Below are 26,730 nucleotides of genomic sequence, written 5' to 3'. Positions count from 1 at the left end.
TTCCAAACACAAAATCATACAACAGAGTTTCTCTTGCAGAGAGTGTCCATTGACACCTGATCTGAGGTCACTTTAAAGGACAAGGAGAAAACGCATGATTCAAGAAAGAACAACTGTAGAAGTTTAGAGGGAAGAGGTTTGCGTGGACTGTATGAGCTCTGTATTGTGTTTTCTCTGAGGAAAAAAAGGACAACATGCAAGCCTTCCTCCTCCTCCTCTTCCTCAGCGAGATCTTGCTGCTGAGACAGACCTCCGCAACCACACTGAGAGGTACCAAAATGTGTTCATCATAAATATTCAGACAATAATCATATGAACAACATCAATATTCAGTTGACATAATCATGAATATTTATGAATCATTTGTATAACATCTTACAGATGTATCTTTTTCTACCTGTAATAATGAGCAGAAACAATTCAAAATGCTTCACCATGCAACTTTCGAATGAATTACATGCAGAATAAAAATACTGCATATGCCTAATGTAATGCAATATTATTGAATTTGTAAGTGGTATGCTGTGGATGGTTCTGGTTAAAGGATGCAGCTCAGCTGTTGTCAATATATCTCAGTGTTTTCTATTTGTGTTTGGGATAATGGAATGATTTGCTGCAAGTGTGACTAAAGAGTACATTGAAAGGATTAATTAATGTTAATGTTTACTCAGTAAATAATTTGTTTTAGGCCTATATCAACAATGAATATTTTGCAAGTGTTTGAAGGTCATTAGAATGTATTTTTATTGGCTTTCAGTAATGGATTCTGTTGAAATCGCAAAACAAATATCTTGTGTTTATATCTTTTATTGGCAGCAAATGCATGTTCACATCAGGAGGCAGGTCTGTTTGTGTGTGTTTGTCTGTTCTGTTGCCTGTTAAAGCTTGAAATTGTGCACGTTTTTTTATGTTGTTTTTTTTTTTTTTTTTGCATTGGTGAAATTGGTGAAAGCTGAGTGCTTGGGTGTTGGTTGAATGTGGATTAATTTAGTTTACTTGTAGTTTCCTTTAGTGTGCAATATCAAAACTGACTTCACACACTGACTCTGTACTAGGTGTGCTTGTGCCTGAAATTGTTTAGCCTCATCGCTCCCTTTCTCATGTGTCACGTCACGTGTGAGCAAGGGTGTAGGAGGTTTGATTTTGGAAATTGGTGGGGTGTGGGGAGAGCCCCAGAAGGATTCAGGAAATTAATTGGATAGTGTTTTAAAGTTTTTAGTCTATATTGACCTTAACAATATGTTGTTTAATGAATGATATAATGTTACCGGTAACTAACAAAGACTAAGAGCAAGTTTAAATGAAACTTATCTTTACTGCGTTTATGGTGCAATGCAATAGTCAATGTGTTTACGTCTTGTTCCTTGCTATCTGAAGAAGCCAAACACATGTCTGTCTCTGTCATTAACAGAAATAAATACCTTACACAATACCTGTCCATTACACAAAACTTTCTACATTTTTACAATAATAAAAAACAAAAACATGAACCAAGCATTTGTCAAGATATTGCCAGCTTTGTGTGGACATTCTGGCCCCATAATATAGGGTTTGCACACACACACACACACTTCACAGAACTCTCTTGTAAGAGATTTTTTTTCCCCGTCTAAATGAGATGTTTCCTCATTAAATAAAACAAGTAATACATAAAAATCACAGTACAATTACAGTGGATTACAGTGGTTATGTATATTTTTTTTTAATTAAAGGTGCCCTAGAATGAAAAAAATGTATTAACAGGCTATTTTCAACATAACGCCACCTGTGACGCAAACGCTGGGATCATTAATATGTACGCCCCCAACATTTGCATGTCAGCCCATGTTCATTGTCAGGTGGAACTGGGCAGCCGAATCAACAGTTTAGCAGGTAAACAAGTGTCACGCGAGTATAGTGAAAACGGCAGATCCAGGCTGTGCAGGAGACGTGAGGACTTTTCCTTCCCACAGATAAAAAATATCAACAGTCATGGTTGATATTTATTTGCAATTGGATACCGCAACAATTTAATTCAAAGTTGTTCGTTTGCTCTGCCCATTTCACCATGGAGAGTTTTTCTAACCTGGGGCAACATAGGATTCGCTCAGCGTTTAAAACTGAAGAAAGGGCCGATTCCAACCGTATTCCTGCAAACAGAAAGTAGTGATTTTATCCACTTTTTGACTGTCGAACCCATTTCTGAATAAACTGAAAGTTTCTTAGTAAGACATCATTACGATAATATCCTCTGTGTTGTTTAGATCTTACGCAAGATGCTAGTATTGGAAATTCCAAGTAGCACACATAACAGTTTGTCAAAGATAATATTTCCTGCCAGTGTTGTCATAAAATACAACAGTAGATACGTATGCTGATCCCTTTTGACAGATTGAAATCTAAATTAGCCTATATTTCATCATTAACTCAAAAGCTAACTACGTTTACTACTACTGTTTAGTTGATTACAGATCGCTCAGTCGATCATTCTAGCTATTGTCACCTTCTTCACCACAAGTTGAAACGATAGTCATTTGACAAAGCTTCTAGTCAATTTGTTAAATACACTTTTTTGAGAACTGAAGTATGATTATTTTGCAGTGGGTGAGTAGTAAACATGGCACTGGCTATTTTGAGTGGCTTCTACATTACTTTGTTTGGCTAAATAAATCAACTTTTAAATCAGTACTCTACTGTCAAACTGTAACGTTACTGTAAACAAGATATTTATGCGCTACCCAGTTTAGTTCGTGATTCAACAAGTTAAGAAGCTATCATTGTAAAATCATCGTCATGACGGAAGGTATAGATCTGTCCAGTGAAACAGCCAATCAGAGTAGAACTCTGCATTAATATTCACGACTCTTTCAAATAAGGCAAAAACAGAGCATTACATCCTAGGGTTCATTTCTAGGGTTGTAAATTTACCTGTAAAACCGTATCTGGACAATTTTTGACCTTAAATAAGCCACACACCCTCTATTTAGATATCAGAAAACAATTTAAAATATTGTTTCAAATCATTCTAGTCACCTTTAAAATTATTGCTATATGGACAAGTCAGTGTCATATTGGTATATTGGTAGGGACAGATCCCTAGCGTCCCTAGATTCTACGCCCCTGTGTGTGTAAGGTGCATGTAAAAACACACTTGGCTATTGCTAGTTGCAGGCTGACATAAACCATAATATACTAAAAAAGTAAAGTAAAGCACCTGTTCATAATATGGCGGTGTCTTATTTTTAAAGCTGCGGTCACACGCAAACTTTTTACAGATGGATGCATAATTCAACGTTTAATACATAATTTTTTTAATGTGAAATCTTAATATGTGAAGGCACAGTATGTAAGGTTTTTGTGATTCAAATACCCAAAAACCATTAGAACAGTGTTATATATTTCTGTTGACTTGTCAACTTAGATCCTATATGTTTCCAAGAATGTTTAAATCCAGAGAAATAAGCAATTTTAACCAGTACACTGATCAGTGATGTCATTCCTGCCTTTACCCTCGATTTCTGTGGAAACGCCAAAGACGCTTTTAATATATTATATGTATGTTATAGCGCAACATGTTTAGACTTATTGTTTGAATCTTGTTTTCTTGATTTTTCTGCAACTGCGTGTTTTCACCATGCCTCAGAGAAAAACACTATTTTGCTGAGTGGCTAACATCAAACGACCCATCTGACCTGAGTAAGTACCAATCTCTGCTCATTTCCTTCTCACAGGACGTCCATACAGCTAAATCCACATATTTCCACAACAAAATCAACAGCACCTCAGACTCACGCACACTTTTCAGAACTTTCACCTCTCTCCTCTGTCCCCCTCCACCACCTCCCACCACCTCTCTTTCTGCAGACGATCTTGCCAATTTTTTCACAAACAAAACCATACTCATCAGCAGTCAGTTCACACCTCCACACACACACACTTTTGAATCAGCCACATCTACAGCCAAACATCTTCTCTCCTCCTTCTCTACACTCACTGAGGATGAAGTATCTAAGCTTCTCCTCTCCAGCCATCCCACTACCTGCCCTCTAGATCCCATCCCCTCACATCTCCTACAAGCCATCTCCCCTACACTCTTACCAGCACTCACACACATCATCAACACATCTCTTTCCACCGGCATCTTCCCTACCACATTCAAGCAGGCTCGAGTAACCCCACTGCTTAAAAAACCCACATTAGACACATCACTTGTAGAGAACTACAGACCTGTTTCTCTCCTACCATTCATTGCGAAAACACTTGAAAGAGTTGTTTTCAACCAGGTCTCATCTTTCCTCTCACAGACTAATCAACTGGACGTAAACCAGTCAGGCTTCAAAAAGGGCCACTCAACTGAGACGGCATTACTGTCAGTTACTGAAGCCCTGCGGCTGGCTAAAGCTGCATCCAAATCATCAGTCCTCATCCTCCTTGATCTATCTGCTGCCTTTGACACTGTGAATCATCAGATTCTTCTGTCCACCCTCTCATCACTGGGCATCACAGGGACTCCACTCCACTGGTTTGAGTCCTATCTCACAGGTAGGTCTTTTAAGGTTGCCTGGAGAGGAGAGGTATCCAAAACACATCAACTGACCACGGGGGTTCCTCAGGGCTCAGTGCTTGGACCTCTCCTCTTCTCCATTTACACTACATCACTGGGACCCATCATTCAGGCACATGGTCTCTCTTATCATTGCTATGCTGATGACACACAACTCTACCTCTCATTTCAACCAGATGATCCCACAGTAGCTGCACGAATCTCAAGCTGTCTGGCGGACATCTCGGCATGGATGAAAAAACATCACCTGCAGCTTAATCTAGCAAAGACTGAGCTGCTTGTTTTCCCTGCTAACCCCACCATACAACACGATTTTACCATCCAGCTAGGTTCATCTCTGATTACTCCTTCGGGATCGGTCAGAAATCTTGGAGTAATCTTTGATGACCAGCTGTCCTTCAAAGACCACATCTCGAAGACGGCTCGGTCATGCAGGTTTGCATTACACAATATCAGGAAAATCAGACCGTTCCTTACGGAGCATGCAACACAGCTTCTTGTCCAAGCCCTGGTCATTTCTAGACTTGACTATTGCAACGCGCTTCTGGCTGGACTTCCATCTTGTGCAATCAAACCGTTGCAAATGATCCAGAACGCTGCAGCACGTCTTGTATTCAATGAGCCCAAAAGGGCTCATGTCACACCTCTATTCATCTCTCTGCATTGGCTACCACTCGCTGCCCGGATCAAATTCAAAGCCCTGACTCTTGCTTATGGGTCTTCCACAAGCGCAGCACCGCCATACTTCGACTCACTCCTACGCGTCTACACACCCACCAGAAGCCTTCGCTCAGCTAATGAGCGAAGGCTTGTGGTACCATCACAGAGAGGCATGAAATCCCTCTCTCGAACTTTTTCTTTCATTGTTCCGGGTTGGTGGAACGATCTTCCGTCCTCCATACGCACAACAGAATCACTCACTTCGTTCAAAAGACAGGTAAAAACTCATCTCTTCCATGAGCACTTAATCTTACATTAAAAAAAAAAAAAATCCCCCTCTATTTCTCCTTTCTTCTTTCCTTTTCTGGTCTTTGCTACTCTGAGCAGTGTACAAATCTTAGTATTTTGGGCACTTTTTGTGTTTCGTTGCCTCTTCTTGACGGATCGCTTCCTGTTCTCCTGAGTTGTAAGTCGCTTTGGATAAAAGCGTCTGCTAAATGCATAAATGTAAATGTAAATGTAACATAACATAATCAGACGCAGCTTTATTTTTTTGTATCACAAGTACAGCATTTTCTCCATCATACAATACCTGTTTAATGAATTGCATGCCATGCCATTTAGCAACACAAGCCATCCAGCATTTCTTAATAAGCCTATATATTCTAATATCAATCTAGCTTACTGCGGTGTGCAAAAAGTGTCTCATAGCAGCCTCAAACGCACAGAGTAATAGCATCATTTTCAATACACTCAAATGTACTGTATCTAATATGATGAAACATCGGTGCGTTACCCCACATACAAATGACCGGAAGAAGTGGAAGCAGCAACTGTGGCATAATAGAAGCTCGTCTCTCATTAGCAATCGCTTCAGGACCCACCGCACACTAGCCTATATGCTTCATACTACAGTAACATTAATAATCTCATCCATGAACATGATTTCTGCCAGAGAATCGGGATGATTCTTTTCCACTGGAAACGACAAAGGTGAAAACGACAACTCCCAAAATTCCACGCTTAATCTCTGTGTCATCAAGCTACGCCTTTGTTTTGAATTGATGACCTACAACTATATATTGTACTTTAATTCAGCTAGAGGGTCACTATGGCGTATCAATACACTATTCATTGTTGTCATGTCGTGCACATTTTCTTGATTCTTCATTCTTCATAGCTCAGCAATGTAATGGTGAGCAATGTAAGTCTTTTAACTTCTCAAATTAATTTCTATATGAAAGTTAAGCTTGCAAAGGCATGAACTGAAACGCGCCAGACTGAACTCGCGTTGTGAATTACCTCAGCTCTCATCACGAGAGCTCAGCTCATTTATCTCACTCCTGCAGTTAGTGGTCCGGACTGTGATACTCGCGCGGTGACTTACTCTTTATAACAGACACATTCAGTTTTTAATTGTAGTCTTCAACTCAGTCACAGTAATCAAGTAGGTGGCTTTGGGAATGGCCCATAGACTGTAAAAGAGGAATCATAGAATGGACTGAGCTATCCCATTGACGTCAACGGCGGAATGTGATGTCAGTATAGGAGCACTCACTTCCTGATGGCTGAGCGAACTGCGCAGGCTCAGACTGAGCTTGAAGACGTAGATGTGACGTGAGCCTCCTGTCGGACCGCTGTAGGTCTTCTAGTAGTTGTGGAAAGTGAAAGCTGAATCACGTTGTTTAAATATTTTCTCCCGTTGCTTTTGGCTCACTATGGGCTTCTCCCCATTCTTCCCCCTTGACTTTCTCAGACTTTATGTCTCCACGTCCCCCCGACTGTCTCATAGACAGTAAAAGATTGCTTGCGAGCGTCTCCTCAGGTCTATACGGTAATTTCTCAACTGTGCGACAGAGTCGCGTTGGTTATGACGCAATTGTTAGCCTATTTTTACAAAAACAGCTTCTGCGGGGCGATAGTGTAAGATACAAGGTAACGGAGCCTTTTATGCATTGTCGTGTTTCTTTAGAAATAAACAATGGACAAATGGAGTCTTTAAACGTCTCAGATGTAAAGTTATTCACTGTCAAAGTGACTCAAAAATGAATGGGAGTCAATGGGATGCTAACAGCAGGTGATGGCTTGGTTAGCAATGGCAGCCCCTAGGGGTGGAACCATAGACTGTAAAAAAATATGGACGTAGTGTCCGTGACGTCACCCATAGGATTCTGATAAGCCGTTCTGAAGCTTAAAGTATGGTCGAGCTGGGCGTTGCCATCTTGTGAGCGAGTCAACGCGTGTCACTCCCGGATAACAGAAAATGGGCAAAAAGGTGGGATATGCGCGGAGCTTAGGTGACGCAATAACTATAGACGGCGGATAAATGGCTATCCACTTGTAACCACGCCCTTAATTATGCAGAACCTTAAGGCTTTATATAACGTAAACGAATGAGTTATAAAAAAATTCACCCCCCTCAGAGTTGTCATGAAGATCAAAATTAGCCTTATAAGCCAAAACCACAATTTGTACCAGGCTGTAAAAATGTTTTTTTCTGCTTTAAAGTTGAGAATTTTAACATGGGGCTCAATGAGATTCTGCTCCCTTCTGGAGCCTGTCCCTAGTGGCCAGTTGAGGAATTACAGTTTACATTACTTCCGTATTGGCTTCAAGAGAGATCGCGGGAGGTTGCCGCTTGGGTGGAACGCTTTCCGAGCACTAGATTACCCCCTTGCTTGGAATGGCCTCACAGGGTAGCGAAGCATTCTGGGAATTGTAGTCTTTCATCCCCATTCGACAAAAATACATTTTCTGTCATTTAGGCCATTTCTCAAATTTTGCCAATAGTTATTGCTGTTATTTAATGTAATTCATTATTCATACAATAATAAATACGACAAACAAATTGAATAATGATTGTAATGTAACATAGCAGGGTTCCCATTCCCACTGCTGATATCATGTCAAGGTGCTCTTGATGCTCAGAAATAGGTGCAGGATTGGCTAAGTTCTCCAAATTGACCAAGAACTTTCATTTAGATTTGGTTCCATGCATTGTGTTGAATGCTAAACTATTGACAGTGAGACTTTTACATTGTGTATATGCTCAAAGAATACTGAAAAATGTATCATGGTACACAAAATAAAATAAAATGCAGCCTTTGTAAGCACACGAGACCTTTCTAAACCATGACAAAATCTTATCAGCTCCAAAGTTTTGAATGTTTTTTTTGGATAAGTGTTTATTTTCACGATGAAACCTCAGACTTTTGATTGCACTTGTTGGGGTCTTGGCAAATCTGTGACAATGATGTTATCTCTTTTGAATTTCTAAAAGAAAATATGTGAGAATCAGCTTAAGCCTTAATATGTTTTCCATTTATTCTCACTGCTTCAAGGAGAAATCACTCTTCAGTTTCATATTCCATGAATGACTATGTTTAACAGTAAACAAACACGCATGCAACAAGTGTTTTCTCACATTACACCCACACATGATTTCTGACATATATCTCTGCAACACAGCATCTGCTGATTCCTCTGGGAGTGATACAGAAACCATGCTGTGATGTAATAAATGGGCTGTTTGTGTGATATGGAGTCTGTGCTCAATGCCAGGGGTTTCCCTCAGCAGTAACCAATTTCTCTGGCATACGACACTACTGCATCATTCATTCTTCAGAAATGCACCACTCATTTATGAGAAACAAACCACAGGGGTCTTGCCCTGGAATTCGTTTACATGTTTGTATTTTGTTGTCATAGTTCACAAAACTAGGTGATTATAATGGCAGAACGTGATATGTGTGTGGGAGCGCATGGACGCATGACTAAAACACTTTCACTTAGACAGAAGTGTAGCTTTCGGAAAGAGGAAAATCTGACACTGGACTGGCTGTTATTCCAAATCTCTTGGCAGAAACATTATAGAAACAGTCACATGACTTATAATATTCCTAGTTGAAGTCATTATGTAAATGTAAGTGACTGAACTGAATCTGACATAACTTTCCCTGTGTTTTTGATTTCTAGGGCAGATACAAAACATGAGGGTGCATATTAGTGTTGTACTTTAATTCAGCTAAGAGGTCACTGTGGCGTATCAATACACTATTCATTGTTGTCATGCCCCAAAAACCAACCCTAACCATACCTCATACCTTATCCAATAAATTTGGCTGCAGGTCGGCATTTGCGCTGAACTGGTTTGGGGGGGAATTATCACGTGTTTCAAATTAATGTGAATGCAAACTTTGACAAAATTAACTTCACATTCTTTAACAAGTAAGCCATTGTTTAGGTAACCATCATAGGTAATACAGCCTTTCTCAATTCTTGGTAATAGTTATTACTGTTATTTAATGTAATTTATTAGTCATACAATAATAATTATGACAAACAAAGCAAATAATGATTGCAATATAACAGCAGGGTACCCATTCCCACTGCTGATATCATATAAAGGTGCTCTTGATGCTCAGAAATAGGTGCAGGATTGGCTAAGTTCTCCAAATTGACCAAGAATTTTCATTTAGATTTGGTTCCACCCATTTTGTGGAATGCAATAAACAGGGACATAACTTTCCCTGTGTATTTGATTTCTAGGGCAGAGACAAAACATGAGGGTGCGTATTAGTGCTGTTGGAGACACCATTGTGTTCAAGTTCATCCGGCCCCATCAGGACAGCAGACTGGAGGGATATATCCTGGGCTATGGCAGTAGCATGTTCTCCAAACAATTTATTCATCTACCTGAAGATGGACAACCCTACGAGACTGAGATAGGTACAGTCTTTCTCTTTAGCCCTCTTTCAAAGAGTCTGTTGTTGTTTTTTAACTGATTCTCCTCTGTTTTCTAGATGCTGAGCCCAAATATCTGATTGCGGTACAGCTGAACAAACCCGAGGAACCTAAGAAACAATGCACAGGTAAGAAAAACAGTACGGAAAAATTAAATTTGAGGACAACATCAGTGCATGCTGTGGCTCCAAAAAGGATTTGTACACATAAACCACACTTTAGATGTGCTTTTATACAAAGTTTCAGAAGTTAATATTGAATAACTTTGTCTATTTTTGCTTCTCCCAGTGAAAATTGTTCCAAACAAACTCAAAGCTGTTTTGTGTCTCGTTCCTGAATGAATCCAAAATAAATAACATGCTAATAAAACCATTTGCTTTGTCCCAATTCGGCTACTTATATTACGCCCTGGGTAACACTTTATAATAAGTATACAGTAGTAAAGTATGTACAAATAATTTGGGAAAAAAAACTAGTTTGTAGTTAATTCGTAGTTAATATACAGTATTGTAGTGTCTTCATCGATACTGTAATATATTAATAGGCTTTATATAAATAGTGAGTTCTTTATTCATTGTCATTGTAATTATTGTTGTTTAATTAGCTCATATATCTTATTCAACTTATTTACATTGCAATGTTTTTTTTGTGTGTTTTTTTAGGTTGTCTACATTTTATGATATTTTTTATTTAACAAAATCAATATCTTAAAACTGCTCAGAATGCAGATAGAACCTTAATTCCAAGTTATGTAAGATTTTTAAGCTTTGTTAACTTATTTACTACAAATAGTTCTCACTTTAGATAAGGTCATGGAAAATGGGAACATGTACCTATTAAGTGCTTTAATCCAATCGATCAATGATTCGGATCGCCAATGTCATGTGATTTCAGCAGTTTGACAGTGTCTGAAGATGAATGGAGGTCTTACGGGTGTGTAACACAACCCGTTCTCACTCCCAAGGCGTCAAAATCCGAAGCATGGTCAAGTGCCTTCCGCGTCACAATGAAGACGCTAAAAGTGCCCCAAGGCGTCATTTTTCGATGCACTGGGTGCTCCATTCATTTCAACGAGAAACCTTGAGGGCCACTGTGCTGTAGAGTTTAGCTTCAGCCCCAATCAAACACATTTGAACCAGCTAATCAATGCCTTTATAGGACCTAGTAAGACATTGATTAGCTGGTTCAGGTGTGTTTGATTGGGGTTGGAGCTATACTCTGCAGCACAGCGGCCCTCCAGGAGCGAATCTGTGGACCCCTGACCTAAATTAAAATGATTTACCCCTGTAACCAATTAACAATTCCTTTACTTCAAGCTAATTAAACAACGATAATTATATTAATTACAGTGAATGAAGGACTCACTATGTACAGCCTATTAAGATATTAATAGAGACTAATATATATTAGCTGTTAATTAACTATAAACTAATAGTTATGATTTGTAAATACTTTATTACTGTATACTTATTATAAAGTCTTAACAAAGTAGGTACTCTTTTTGTGATTTTTCCTTCTAAAGTGAGTTTTGGGAAATTTAGAGTGTCCATAGATCCACACTTCGAAAATCCACTTCGAAACAGTAGACCATTTGGGGACTTTTGGAATATTCTTTTCAACATGCTTTGGGACACACTTAATCTCACATACTATTTAAGATGGATAGTAAGCACATTGGGACGCAGAGTCTCACTGGAATGTTTCCTGAATAAATGAGTGTTTTCAAATGAATTGTTTACTGATGCATTAATTCACTCCCAAAGACAGTAGCTGAGTTGGAAAGCACATACTGTCTGAGTTGATCCTATATCTACATTCCTGCCCAAAAATGTTGTCTAAACCTAACCCTACCCATAAGTTATCCATAAAATCAGAGGGAAATGACTGGTAGATAAAACTGATGTAGAAGCACCTTAGCCTGACAAGCCAGAACCACATCAAGATGTTTGGTCTGGAAACTCACCATTGACAGGGCTCAATCCGAGGGGCGGGATAAACGGTTGTCTTTCAAACTCCCTCTGCACGCGATAGGATAGCGCTACAACCAACCAGAGCAACGAAGGTGAAACAGAGCTTGTTGATAGATTAAACATTCGCCGTATCCGGTCAGCAAAACTCTGAACACATCTTCCCTTTTAAAGAATGACTTCAGTGCCGCTCTTTGTTCTTTTCTCAGAGAAAAGCTTAACTCCAAGTCTTCCAGAGTCACGGTCAAAGCTTCTGTGTTTACTAGAAGCACGCAAACGCAACTCGGCCGTCGTCATTATGGCCCCGCCCACTGACTCTATACACAATGTGATTGGCCCAGCAAGAGTTTGGCGAATACAGCTCAGATGGGTATTGAGATACTCGCGGGCAGATTAAATTTGCTGCCGCTAGGGTGCCTCTAGATTTCTAGGCTACCTTACCCTGGTTGTAAGCCTGAAATTGATCTGGTAATTTTGAATGTTGTACCATGTGCCCCTGGTGAAATGTTCACCATCTGAATAATAACTTATAACCATTTAGAAACTAGATTAAGTGTGACTTAAGTGTCCAAATTTGGCCGTTACTATGCAATGAATTTTAGCTGATTACAGGCTTGTGACCTCCAGGGACAGTGGATCTGGAGAAACCATTAAACATTGTGATCGGCTCTGTGACACAGTCGTCGGTGCTGCTGTCCTGGGGGACACTACTAACCACCTCCTTTACGGATTCCATTCTGGATGACTGTATTGATGAAGGGTATGTGTCCTATAATGTCCATGAACTCTGTGGGTGTTATTTGGATTTATGGAGGTTTGATGTTGTTGACTTTCTCACAAGATGTGCAATTATTTTACTGTCAGGAGAAACAGAGCAGGTACAGGGCCATGTGTGCAGACGCTCATGTGTTCCACAAACAACCAGACACTCAGATCGCACACATCAATGGGACAAAACAACAGGGTTTAATAAACGAAACACTACCAAAAACAATCAAAAGGAAACATAGTAATAAAATAAACAGATGTTTGGGTGAAAAATTTTATTTGGGTGTGTATAAACAGACAAATACACACATTTTTTTTTATCATGGTGGAGACTTTCCATCTATTGTTTTGAACTAAATGTTTTCTATCTCGATTTATTAAGTCATTTTGCGCAATATGCAATGCAGCTGATTTTCGTTTTACTGTCCTTGTGGGGACATATGGTCCACACAATGTAGGCAAAACCTGACCCACACACACAAAACCTTGGACAAGTTAGTGGAAATCTTGACCTCAGCCCTCTGCAAAACAACCAATTTGATCTCCAACCCCATAAAAACCTGAGAGAGAGACTGCGAGAGATTGAGACAGCGAACCTCACAAAGACCAACATTATAGTCTTTCAGAAAAAGCCAGATGTCAGGAACACAGAAACCAGTTCAGTCTAGGGAGAACCGCCCTAGAGCACACTGAGAGTTTCAGTATGGCAGTGAATTCTCTCAAAGACAAAGCTCAAAGAGCTCTATATACAATTAAAAAAAATCTAAAACATTGAATTACCAATTCCAATCTAGTGTAAAATCTTTTACACCCAAAAACACCCAATAATGCATGTAAGGCAGAATTAGGCTGATGACAGCAGCACTGTCTGCGAGATACGTGTGGATGTGCCACAGCCTGAGAGACAGCAGGTGAATGTGTGTGTAATGTGTGTGTTGTGTCTAATATCAGTGTGACCCTCAGTATGAGTGAGTGTATATAATATATATATATATATATATATATATATATATATATATATATATATATATATATATATATATATATATATATATATATATATATATACATACATATATATATATATTAAAACACTGTGGTATCAAATGTTCCAATAAGTTGTGATATTTTCTTCTATTATTTTGATGTTTATTATTATCCTTATTGTTAATGTTCATATATGTAGTATTATTTATGTTCATATACGTATTATTTATTCTCATAAATTCCTAGCTTTAGCAATATTGTATTATTTACATTCATGCCAATAAAGCATTTTTGAATTTGAATTTGAAAGAGACAAAAGTAAATAAAAAATATTTTAAAAAATATATAGTAAAAATATGGGGGACAATTAAAAAAAAAAAAACAACGTGTAAGCAGCAGCATTTCTATACATAAATAAAAATCTGAGTTTTGCCTATTAGTGCCATAACACAATGCAAAATTATTCCTAACCAAAGGTCTAGTTTTTCATCATCATAAAATTTTTAAGTTAGGCTATAGTTTCTGAAGTCTGGTGTTCTTATTCGTCTCCTCTCAGACATTTCACAGTGCGCTACAGGGAGAAAGAACCCAGCAATACCTGGAACTATCAGACCTGTCCATCCACCAGCACAGTCATCGACAAACTCAAACCAGATGCTCTGTATGAGTTTGAGGTCCGAGCAGACACTGAGAATATCAGTGGAGCCTGGAGCCCACCAGTCATCCATAACACAGCTGGTGTGTCCAACTACAGATCATACATTTTGACTCACAAAAAATACAATATTCACAATTTATATTAAGAATAGTTGAGGAAAGGAATAATCAAAAACTTCAATGTCTCAATTGTTTGTCCTAGACAGCAATTATATTAAATGGAGAGACTTTTGCTTAGGTCTTGTGTTTCTCAATACTTTCTTCTGAGAAGAAGACTCATGTGTTTCTCATGTTTAATACACTCAAAAAAATGAGAACAGAATTGTACCTTTTAAGGTACAAGTGGCCATAGCTGAGGCTCTACCAGTAAGGGTACATTTTTGTACCTCTAAATCAAGGGTAGGCAAGTTCGGTCCTATATAAGCTGCTGTCCTGTAGAGTTTAGCTCCAACCCTACTAAGCCACCACAGTATAAAACTCATGGCTCCCAGCATGCATTGCAGCATTAGCTACATGTCACCATTGTTGAGATTCATTTGCTTATTCTTCTTATTCTTCTTATTCATATGCAAAAACCACTATCTCGCATAAAAAGCCAAGTCAAACTGCCCAACTAAAGGAAACACTGATCTCCATAATGGTGACCAACATTTTCAATGAAACATCACCATCTAAACCTGTTAATTCTCAATAAGAGCTTCTATAGACGTATTTTAGGGTTGGAGCCAAATTCTGCAGGACAGCGAGTCTCTATCCCTGCTCTAAGTAGAGGAAAACAATGGTATAATTGTCCTATTGTCCTATGCAATTGGTCCTTAGGATAATTGTACCCTAAGGACCAATTGCAACCCTTTAAAGGTACAGTTATACGTTTTGTTCCCCAAAGAACAAAATTGTACCTTCTCTGTACCTTTTTTTCGGAGAGTGTATGATACAGTTCTCCACAGATTCCACAGATTCAACAATTGTCTCATATTTTTCAGTTTATGTAGAAAAATCTTAAACAAAGCTGATACTTAAATAAAATGTACTGTACCTGAGAAGTAACAATTGTTTCCTCTCACAGATCAAATAATTGAACCATTTAAGGAACTGAACCAGGCAACGCCTCAAGTAAGTATATAGATGTTCTGTAAGGGCAAACATTTTGTTCTCCTTTTGTTAACTTCAAATGTTTCTTTCTAAACAGGAGCCAGTCTTACCATCATTATTTTCTACAGTAACAGGTTAAAGACTTATTTTACCTTACCAAACACAGGCACTGTTATAAGTAATAAATAAATACGTAATGACTTTTCCTGATACTTTCTAGTCTCAAGCAACATTACCCAGACCAGAGCAGCTCCTCTCCTCGAACACACTGACCTTCCAAAGCCATGGAAAACTCCAGGTAAATGACAACCTCTCACCTTTGAAGCCAAGCATAATATTACATTAGCAGATTGGAATGCAGGCATAAACAGCACACCTTACTGCACAGTATTTACTGCATACTATTTGTATTTCTTGTAATCAGTATGCAAAATGTAAAAGGTTGTATGATGCGTTGTTGCCACATTACACTATATAGCATCTATCATATATTTTATCATAGACCTCCAGTTATCATCTCGGAAATAAATGTTATTATTGTGCATTTTAAGCCACTTTTGTGTAAAAAAGTAGTCTGGCTAGTACTCAGGCATACTAGTTGTCGGCCGGTGCAATTGTCATGAATAGATTCGTGCTTCATTCACTAGTCATGCCAAAAGCCTTCTCCATAGTGTCCTCTAGACTGAGGATGCAGTGCGGGTTCCCATTCAAAGCAAACATTTTGTTTCCAGCTTCAAATGTTTAGACTTATTTAAACACTAAACAAATCAAGTATGCCTGCTTTAACTCATATTAATTATCCATCTGTAAAGCAAACTAAACACAATTTTTAATTGTATGTCTGTGACCTGAATTGTTTTAATTGGACGGCTTGTAATACACAGGTGGGTCCCCGTCACAAGTTTTCAGGATAAATTCCAAAAAATCCTATGTGTATTGTGTGCCAGAGAGAGGTACAAATTAAAGGAAATGTTTTTTTGTAGCATTGTAATGCCCTTCATTTTGGTAGCTGACTTGGCATTAGGCAGGTAAAACATGCACTAATAAAGAAACGAAATTCAACTAATGAATATAATCAATTTTGTTCTATACAAATTAAAATTAAAATGAATGAAAAATTTAATTTTAACTTCTGTAATAGGAGATCTACATGTCTCCTTATCAACAAATTTGAAATAAGTGGTACCTTTGTTTCTGTTTTAGTACTTAAACTGTGCCATTGTCTTTAAATGTTTGTCATGCATATTGTGTCTGTTTCTCCAGTTTCGTTAATAGAGGCAGAAAATCCCACAACAGCTCCTGAAGATCAACCTGCCCTGACTGAAGCCCTTAGTTCCACTGACACACCCATCATCCTGCCCACGCCAAAACCCACAAGCAGATTTCAAAAGCCCACCAGTCATCCTAGCACTACCCAAACAGATCCTCACATAGAGCAACATACTAGTTTAACCCCACAACAACCTACAACAACTCAGCCACAACCTTCAACAACCCAACAACAAATCAGCACAACCCAACCGCCACCCACTACAACCGAAAAAAATCCCATCAAAACACAGATCTCAGTTAAAGTTCAACCATATACAGCCAAACAGTTTACGAATACAGTCCAACAACAGCTTAGCGAAACAACACCTCATTCATCTACAACCAAACCACCACTTCACCAAACCCAACAACACACCACAATCACTGTCCAAACGCATTCATACCCATCTAAGAAACAAGACACCATAAAGAAAGAAAATCTTCATACAAGAAAAATACAGCCCAGGCTGCATCGGTTGAGCACAACCCAACGTTCGCAAGGCACGTTGAATCTCCAAACCACTCAAGCTTTCTCAAAATCCACTTCCCATTATCACTCCAGCACAATCACATATTCTGAACAGCCAAACAACAAACCAACAACAACACAGAATTGGTCCACAAATGTGTATTTTCCAACAAACACAGCTTTGAAGTCACCCACAACTTCAGCAAATATTCAGGATGGATTCGTGTCACGACAGACGACTGATTTCATCAGACAGACAGTATTTAGCATTAATCCATCCATCCCTAAAGAGTATTCTACATCCCATATTCCAACAACTGAAAATTTGCTTTTTACAGAGAGCATACAGGAACTGACTCCACACCCTATAGATCCACCCATACACGTTTGGTACCAGCCCCAACCCAGCACCACAACACAACATTCAGGAACTACTAAACAGCTGGCTGACACTGTCAAATACAACCCCAAAACATATTCCCAGGTTGAAAACCAACCACCTAACCCTAAAAAAACAGGTACTACAAAACCCCCACTAAACCCAACGCCTAAAACGGCTTTCGTCAAAACCTATGCTATTCAAAACTCACCCGTGGCAGAGAAGGTAACAGTGAGGACGAGTCAACCAGGTCGACCAGAGGGTAACTTCTCCCCTAGATGTATGGAAAAATGTTTGTTCTAGTTAATTGAATTTTAGCAATCTGGCAAACTAAAATGTACTGTTTAAGACAAGGGTGTCCAAACCTGCATCTGGAGGGCTACTTTCCTACAGAGTTTAGCTCCAATCCTAAATAAACACACCTGAATCAACTAATTAAGGTCTTCAGAAATCAGGATTGCTAGAAATCTCGAGGCATGTGTGTTGGGGCAAGTTAGAGCTACATTTCGCAGGACGTTGGCCTTCCAGGAGCAGGATAGGACACCCCTTGTTAAAGAAGTTCTTTAATGTTTTTCATTCATTGTTATGCCTTTGATTATTATTATTGGTGCCAGAAATTCTTTTAACAGCATGGATAATGTAGACTAGCTAAACCTATTGGTCAGGGATCTTCTGAGAACATTATCCTTACAATATTTGTAACGTTGTATGAGACTTATGTCAGTCTGCCTCTGTATGTCAGCTAGTTCGCAGCCAAAGGACGAACAGCTACTGTCACTGCCAACACTTACAAATGAGGTGGTCAGTAGGAATGATGGTAATGATGTCAGCTCCAGTTTTCCTCCTCCTAACTGTGCTGTTTGTCACCTGTCCGTATTAACCGCATAAATCTTCATTGTACACGGCATCGTCGTGATTGTCACCTCCAAACATCACCACCTCTTCCAAACATCATCCTGCTGAGCAATGCTACCAACTCACTAGAGCTGAAAAAGCCCCACCACCTCCCCTCAATTGTCTTTAAACCCTCACCTACGGCACCGACTCTCACATTACCATGCCATGCGTTCAACTCAAATGCCTGACTACTTCATCCACTCTTAAAAACACTGCCACTGTCATAATGCTACGCACACCATTTCACACCATCTTCCCTTCTAGATTTGTTGGCTTCTGTTTTTGGATAGCTGGCGCTCTTTCGTGAGCTTCCCAGACTCATCCCCATTCAGTCAGTCAACAGAACTTTTGCCATAATCTTGAATCATGTTCTCTTCCCCACCGCTGACTATGTTTGTGTTTATCTAGGCAGAGGTCTCTTCCGCAACTCTTCTGTGCCCCACCCTTTGGCACGAAATGTTACACAAAGACAGAGGCCTCATGGTCATGTCCCTTTGGTTCCCCATACAAAGCCTTTCAGGCCACCCTCTGTGCATCGTAACTCAACTCTCAACAGGAAAAGGGGTATAAAACGTTTGCGGTCTTCTCACTGACACACTTTAACTTACTTTAACTGTTCAGCTTTCCTTTCATGCTTACAATGATCTATCCAGTCATACTTACTTTCCTTTATTCATTCATTCTGTCATTTATTTTGTCTGTTTTATTAGATTTTTAAATGTCACAATGTGATTCATAAATATTTTTATTACTATGGCTGTTTCACACCATGTACACTGCAGTGTTTGAATCTATATATCTGTCTATATGTTTGTCTGTCTGTATAAATGTATATATGATGTACATTCTTCTTTGCACGTGGTTTCTCTGGTGGGTTTTAAATAATTTCCTTAAGGGACACTTAGGACATGTTGACAAGATTCATGTTATCTGCGGGGAAAGAACAACTCTTTCTGCCAGAAGTCTGTTTCTCATCCTGTTCTCTTCACACTGTCATTTAATTCTGCACAACATCTGATTACCCCCGTGACACCTAAAATTACAGCTGAAACTAAACAGTTCAACATTTTAGCCTTTTTAATCTTTTTTTCCCTCACATCTCTCTTACTCCAGTATTTATAAAATGTAAACACTCTTGTACTCATATTGTTGTTTTGCAGTTTTTCTGTATGCTTTTAACATGTGTTTTTGTCATATGCTTTGAATGAAATGGCTTTGATTGTAACTTTTTTGTATCCTGACAGTGCTTCCCGGTGAGCGCCATAAAGGCATATGGGTGCCCAAAACTCAGAAAGGTCCCAGTAAACCTGGTAAACTCCTTCATGGGTTTTGAATGCTAATAGTTTTTTTTCTTCTCATAAGTGGGTTGCAATATATTTCCATTACACTCCATGTGATGTTACTGTAGTTTCAAAGCCTGTTTTGTGTTCTTATGTTTTTAGTGGTTTTGTAGTCCCTGTCCCAGAAAACTGTGAATCCAATTGTGCATAGTGCTAAACTGGATACAGAGATAGATGTCCCTGTTTGGAAGAACCCCTCTATTGTGTAGATATTGATTCCCTTGCAGCTGGATTTCATGACAATTCTAAGCCAAAGAAAATATTTATGTGCTGTTCATGTCATAATGGATTTTCAGAGCTTATGGTTCTTTGGAAAAGCATGACAGATCAGACATTGGTAAACTTAGCCAACTGCCTATGAGAACCCAGGACCCCTTCTCACTTTCTCCATCACCCTCTCCCAACCAAAGATAACACTGAAACTGAATAATGGAGAATCAAATCCCTCTGTCTTTACACAACTGCTCATCCCATCCATCCAATCCGACTTTTATTCGAAAGTCTACTACCCTGAACACATTTGAAAGATATATGATTACTTGAGGAAAATGTGAAACTGTTTTTCATCCAACATTTTCCTAAAAAAAAACCTTCTAATCATCCTAAATTAGATTCCTGTGATCAGGAATGTTTTGTGAATCCCATATTAGAATAATGGACCTTTAAAGAGGGCCGTTGGATGTTATATTTTTGAGATGTATTAATTGACAGGCTTTGGTAAATATTATCCTGGATTTCTATTTTGAGTGAATATCCAGAATTATAGCTGTGTAGTTCTGCACTCCATCATTGATCCCGTAGAGCTGTTCTTGGAGAAGTTGCAGTCCTGAGAATCTGGATAGCATTAAAGGATCCCATTTGGCTCTCACAATACCCTGACTGTGCGGACATTAGCCTGATGTCATGCAGTATTTTTTTAATTCCAACCATGTGAATGTTATGCAGAACATACTTTTCCTTCACTTCTAAAGGATAGTCAGTGCAGTGTTTTCAGGCCTTGGACATTTATAATAATTTGAAATAGGTCTTCCTTAATGCTGATATGATTTTTAATTGAAAACAAAATTAATGGGAACAACTTGATAAAAGTCTTAGCCCTCTTTTTTGTTTAGACTAATCTCAGCCACAGCATGACTTCCCTTGATTAACCAAAAATAATTTTCATGTATCTCCTGCTAGTCTGCCATCTTCTTTTACAGTTAAGACCAAGCTGAACCAGGCTTCAGAGACTAAAGAAAAGGGTGAGGACACTGACCCATAAAGATATGACAGTTGATACGGCGACAGTCTTGATATGCATATACCTGTATTTCGTTGCCAATTAAAGAAACATTTTCCATGTTAACTTTTAGAAAAGATTATTGATCTGAAGCAGATGGACCCGGTACCAGATATGAAACCTCTAGCTCCACCCACTACTGAAAAACTAACCAATCAAGAGACTTCAGAGACAACAACACCACAATCTGTTTTTGAAGGTTTGGTCTAATTCATGTCCTTTGATTTGCATGATTCAATTATAAAAACCTATGCTGAAAAAGTGTGCCAATTTCTATTATAATACTGGAAAGTTGCACAAAGATCTTCTAAGAATAAGAGATGTAGTGTGTCTAACTGCTGGAGTATTGATCTTTTGACGTTTCATGTTTTTGAATCTTAGGTAGTCGTTTTGACACCAGTAACTACTCCTCTGTATTCAGTCCTCATCCCCTATCTGAGGTGGATGCAACGGGGAAGAAACGTTTTGTAGGTAGGTAAATGGGTTACAATTATTTATTGATGGATTTTAAGTTTATTTTCCAATTGACAGTCTTTTGACAAGTCGTCTTCTTTGCAGCGCCTCATGTGATCTATAGAACCGACAAACGTCCAGAGGAGCCCTGCTCTGTCACTCACTCTCTCAGTTTCTTTCCTGATGAGGAGGTGGGATACTTGAATGTCACTGGTCCGCCCAAGACCCCTCCATCCAACCTTACTGTAGTCACAGTAGAGGGTTGCCCCTCTTTTGTCATCCTTGACTGGGACAAAACGGACAATGAGACCAGAGGTACTCTTAAACTAGAGGCAGTACAGGAGTTGGTGATGGACTACTTGAGAAATTAATGGGAAAAGCTGCAATGGCCAATATGGCAGGTGTAGGAATGAAAGTTATAAAGAGCCAACAGCCTTTTTTGATGAATGCAATGTCTGTTTTTTTTTTGTTTTTTTACTCTGGTATGTGCATTAGCTGGCAAGCCTGAAAAATAGCGGGGTTTAGCGCTGGTTTGAGTTTAGGAAGTAAAATTTATGATACCATTGTTGTCAGGTTATATTGCTGATTTGAAATGTCTTTGAACAGTACCCTTGACAAATCTTGACAGATTTTCAGTCTTTCTCCTTTCCATCAGAAAGGAGCTGTAGTTTTATTCCCATTACCTACATAAGAAAGAACTGCCCAAAAGGTGTTGCCAAGATGGCCGCCAAGTCAACTGGCTTGAAGCTTTGGTTTGATTTAGCAAGATATATGATATATAAAAAATTAATTATTTCATAATTTACCCATTCCAAAATGAGTTATTCCAAACCTGTATTACTTTCTTCCATGGAAGAAAGAAGATACACTGGCGTTCAAAAGTTTTGTGGATTAGTACGATTTTTTTTTTAAAGAAGGCAAAAAAACTGAATAAAAAACATCCAGAGCTAAAACTGAAAAGCTGCCATTATTCTAGTCATTATTTTTTTAATATGCTGCTTTGTCGCAAAAAAACATTTGTTATCCTGAATTCTTTGATTAAACAGAAAAGAAAACAGCATTTATTTCAAGTAGAAATATTTAGTAATTGTCTATACTGTCACCTTTGATACATTTAATGCATCCTGATTAAATGATTAAAAGTTTTAATTTCTTTAAAAAAATCTTACTGACTTACTGAACAAAACGAAAGAACAAAAACACCATTAAAGTATATTGAATAGAATAAAACTGCTCTGACATTCTGGAAAGCATCTTCTTCTGTGTACTGTTAAATATACAAAACAACAAATTATGTTTTTGTTTTTTTCTCAATAGAATATGAGGTAGTTTCCTCAACCAAGGGTCCACATGGAAAAGAGGTGTCCATCCAGACAACAAATCAAACACATACAGCTGTGGAGAACCTGAAACCGGAGAGCAGGTATAAACACATTTCTTGTTCTGCATCATGGACTTCTTAAATTAAGCTCATTTGAATTGCTATACAGTACACACTAGCCAATAGACCCATTTTAAAGAAGTCTTTAAGCAGATTTGAAATGAGCCCATTATTTAGTCCCTTATGAAGCTGTTTTCACTGTGAGGCCTTCAAGGTCCTCATAATATTTGTTACAGTAACATAACATCTAAATAATAATGTCTGGTTGTCTGACCAACCAGAATTGGTTCAGAATTGTTAACCCCATTTTCTCTTGCAGTTATGAATTCAAAGTTACACCCAAGAACGAGCTGGGTTCAGGCCCAACCAGTGACCCAGTCAGTTTTAGTACTGAGTCAGGTAAGCGGAAGAGAAATGATAAAGGCTTAAGACATGAATTAATTGTGAATAAACTGTGTGTAAGCTCCAAGCACAAGTTGCGAGATCACTGTGAAATCATTCAGTGAATATGAACTCTGTGTATTTGTTCCAGAAGTGTCACCAGGCCAATGATTTTTACCTTCAGAGTCACTATTTTCTATAACAAAAATCAATGGCATGCAAAGTTCTACAAATTAAAACAAGCACCATAAAAGCAGTCTGCACGACTTTTTTGCTAAGATATTTGAAGCCAAACGAGAGCTTTGTGTGAATGTAAATCATTATTCACTTTAAATCTCATTCACACTTCAAAACATTCGAAAGCATCGCGATGAGTCACAAGATGCGTGAGAGCCGATGTGTCTGATGTCAATGAACAATTTAAACAGGCACTCATGGTATAATAGAGCCAGGCAGGTCAAGGTAACTTAAGAACAAAAGATTGATCTCACAGGTGCGTAAAATTGGCAATGAACTGTGGATGTAACGTATACCCCTATGTATAATTGGCATATAAGCATTATTGTCAGCAGTGAGAGTAATGTGCCTTAAATGTTCCAATGTGTTCACTCTTCAGTATCTATTGAAGTCATTTAGGTAAAAATACAGTACTGGGGTCCTGACAAACTGCCAGAGAATAATAATAACCATGAGGGTATCTGACACAAGGTCTGGAAAATTGTACATCATGAAGGAAAACTCAAGGGAATTTCTTGGGGCTCTGGATTTTTAGTAACTTTGTTAGAAATAAGTCCAAAAACATGTTGTTTTGATATATTCAGATCATGGAGTTATTTACCTGATGGCATATAGTCTGGCTTATATTTAAGGAAGTGATTATTGCCTTTGACAATTATGTGTTTGGATCAACCTTATATAGTTTTATAGTAGGATATGAGGAAAATGAACTTTTAGACATATACTTGCATTAGCAGTACACTGCCATTCAAATGTTTGGGGTTTGAAATAAATGAATACTTTAATTCAGGAAAACATTGTGGAAAAGACATTTTTCACAAAAAATGTAAACATTTTCATGCAAGTCAGCATATTAGAATGATTTCTGAATCAATCATTGACACTAAATTGTAATATTTCACAAAATTAAAAAACAAAATCTTACTGACCTCAAACCTTTTGAACAGCATGAAGCTATCCATTAATAAAAACAAAACTGGATTTCATGGGTGGTTTAACATAGATTATGCATTAGGTTGCAGTAACATCATGTTTCTTCTGTATTGCAGCTGATCCTCGTGTTAGCGAGAGTCCCACTGGTAAGTGTTAAAATAAGTAAGCAATTATACAAAGATGCAGTATGTCTACACACTGTAAAAAATTTGTGGTGGTTTTTGTTGGTTTAACTTAAAAAAGTAAGTAACCTGGTTGCCTTAAAATTTTGAGTTTATTGAAATTAAAAATTTGAGTTGATACAATGAAGGAAATTAGTTTAATAAATAGAAACTCAAAATATTTTTGTATCTGAACCACATAAAAAATGTGATAAATCAAGAAAATAGCACTATTTGGCATGTTTCGCTGCGTCATCAGAAATAACACACACATAATTACCCAAAATGCTTAAAAAATCTTTTAATAATATTTTCATAAACGCTGTCGAATCTCAAAAAATGTTCATTGTATTAACTTAAAATTTTAATTTCAATGAACTCAAAATTTTAAGGCAACCAGGTAACTTTTTTTCTAAATAATTTTTTACAGTGCACAAAATGTACATGTGTGTCTAATCTATATTGGCTCTCATAGGTAAAAATGCCATCTGGTCATCCTTTCCGTTCAAATCAGACTCATACTCTGAGTGCAACGGGCGGCAGTTCATAAAGCGGACCTGGTACCGCAAGTTTGTGGGGATCCAGTTGTGCAACTCTCTCAGATACAAGATCTACCTGAGTGACTCTCTTAAAGGTCAGTGTCAACCATCACAGACTCACCGGATATTTCTGTTTAAAGTCACTCAGTTACTTTTTTTTTTATTATTCTTTCTTCAGGGAAGTTCTACAGCATAGGAGATCAAACAGGGTATGGGGAGGACCACTGCCAATTTGTTGACTCGTTTCTGGATGGACGAACCGGTGGTCCTCTTCCACCAGACCAATTACCTCCCAGACAAGGTTTCTAATCAAAACATTTTCTTTTAACAAAAAGACAATACTCTCACACAAAAGATATGATAAATGTTCATCTCTTATCAAGGCTTTTTCCGGGCCATGCGTCAAGAGCCTGTCAAGTTTGGGGAAATCGGAGGAAATTCCATGATCAACTACGTGGCCTGGTACGAGTGCGGGATACCCATTCCTGGGAAATGGTAGGACCTCGAGGAGCAGATGGAAGGCACGACAGATAAGAAACAGCACTTCCCATCGGAGAACCTGTCTTTTTTTGATTATGTACAGAGAATGATTTCTTTGGAGTATGTATCTCTGTTTTTCGGTTTTCAGGCACATGTGGAATTATTTATAACCTCAAACAATGCAGCAATCATACAGAGAGCTGAATAAATGTTGCCATAGAGATTAAGAAGGTAAACTTTTCATGATATAGGGAAGCAGGCTCCCTTAAAGGCTAAATGCACGAGTATATTATTTATCAAATGCAGCTCCTTTTATATTATTTTGAATATGCCACTAAAAAGGCAGTAGCCACATATTTAAGTGAATATTTTTAAAGCTCTTTTTCTATTCTGTCATACAATTTTGTTGCCAAAGTAACTGCTAAAGGTGGATTATTTTTCTCCCAGTAAACCAGTCCTTTTTTGGACCATGTAAGTACTGGCTTTATATGGTCATGGCAGGAGTTGAAAAATTGGATATATCTGTACAGTGTTTTAGTTACACTGGTTTCATGTGAATAGTCTCATTAAGTCTTTTTGGCTTTGCTTATAAAATACTGTGTATTTTAACATGCTTTGCCCCATAGACTTTTATTGTATGCTTTGACCATGTTGTTTTTTTCTTCTTCTTCAAAGAGTTTTTTTTTTTTGTCCTATAACAGCTCAAGTATACTGTTAAATAATGAATTTAAAGAGTAGGCCATATGAACTATCCAGGCCATGCAGCTTTTCAACTGACTGTTGTAATTACGGTATACTATGTTTGAATGTCAGAAATGCAGTGAATGTAAATCACTTTAACAAAGGAAGTCTATTGTTTTGTATAGAAGTTCAGTGACTAATGATTTCCAGAGAAAGCTTTTAAATGCCAGATTTTATATAAATAATAAATAAAATAAAAAGAGTTTTTACTTTGAAACTTAGATTTTTACAGATGTTTATATGCTTTACTAATAAAAGCACAAGCAATTTATTTCAATTTTATGACCTCTTTTTTGTGGCTACAGTTTTTACAAAGAAAATTGTTTCTGAAT

At 38.1% G+C, this 26,730-nt stretch overlaps 1 protein-coding gene across 2 annotated transcripts; it reads left to right on the top strand.

Annotated features, from left to right (window-relative positions):
• On the top strand, positions 1-26,669 carry LOC137075424 (target of Nesh-SH3). Of its 2 annotated transcripts, XM_067443935.1 has the most exons (22): positions 1-270; positions 9,752-9,931; positions 10,006-10,074; positions 12,541-12,673; positions 14,225-14,406; positions 15,392-15,438; positions 15,515-15,551; positions 15,638-15,715; positions 16,681-17,838; positions 18,319-18,393; positions 18,882-19,037; positions 19,718-19,783; positions 21,013-21,054; positions 21,166-21,291; positions 21,474-21,563; positions 21,651-21,860; positions 22,863-22,968; positions 23,246-23,325; positions 24,594-24,623; positions 25,114-25,272; positions 25,356-25,478; positions 25,561-26,669. In XM_067443935.1, exons 1-22 carry the CDS (start codon positions 195-197, stop codon positions 25,674-25,676), a joined length of 3,339 nt encoding a protein of 1,112 aa, XP_067300036.1. In that variant the 5' UTR covers positions 1-194; the 3' UTR covers positions 25,677-26,669. The 2 variants fall into 2 exon arrangements, with proteins under 2 accessions (XP_067300036.1, XP_067300037.1); XM_067443936.1 differs by lacking the exon at positions 18,319-18,393 and having other exon boundaries at positions 16,681-17,233; positions 18,886-19,037.
• Positions 26,670-26,730: the final 61 nt, after the last annotated feature.

This window comes from Pseudorasbora parva, chromosome 5 (assembly GCF_024679245.1).
Source record: "Pseudorasbora parva isolate DD20220531a chromosome 5, ASM2467924v1, whole genome shotgun sequence".
Taxonomy (NCBI): Eukaryota; Metazoa; Chordata; class Actinopteri; order Cypriniformes; family Gobionidae; genus Pseudorasbora; species Pseudorasbora parva.
The sequence above is the reverse complement of the archived record's forward strand: the minus strand, read 5'-3'. Positions and strand labels throughout refer to the sequence as shown.

Bases quoted from the DNA above. Each gene is read 5' to 3' on its own strand.
- LOC137075424 (XM_067443935.1), top strand. From the start codon at position 195: ATGCAAGCCTTCCTCCTCCTCCTCTTCCTCAGCGAGATCTTGCTGCTG. The intron at 9,932-10,005 runs GTACAGTCTTTC...TCTGTTTTCTAG, and splicing joins ACCCTACGAGACTGAGATAG to ATGCTGAGCCCAAATATCTG. The intron at 19,784-21,012 runs GTAAACTCCTTC...CTTCTTTTACAG, and splicing joins GAAAGGTCCCAGTAAACCTG to TTAAGACCAAGCTGAACCAG.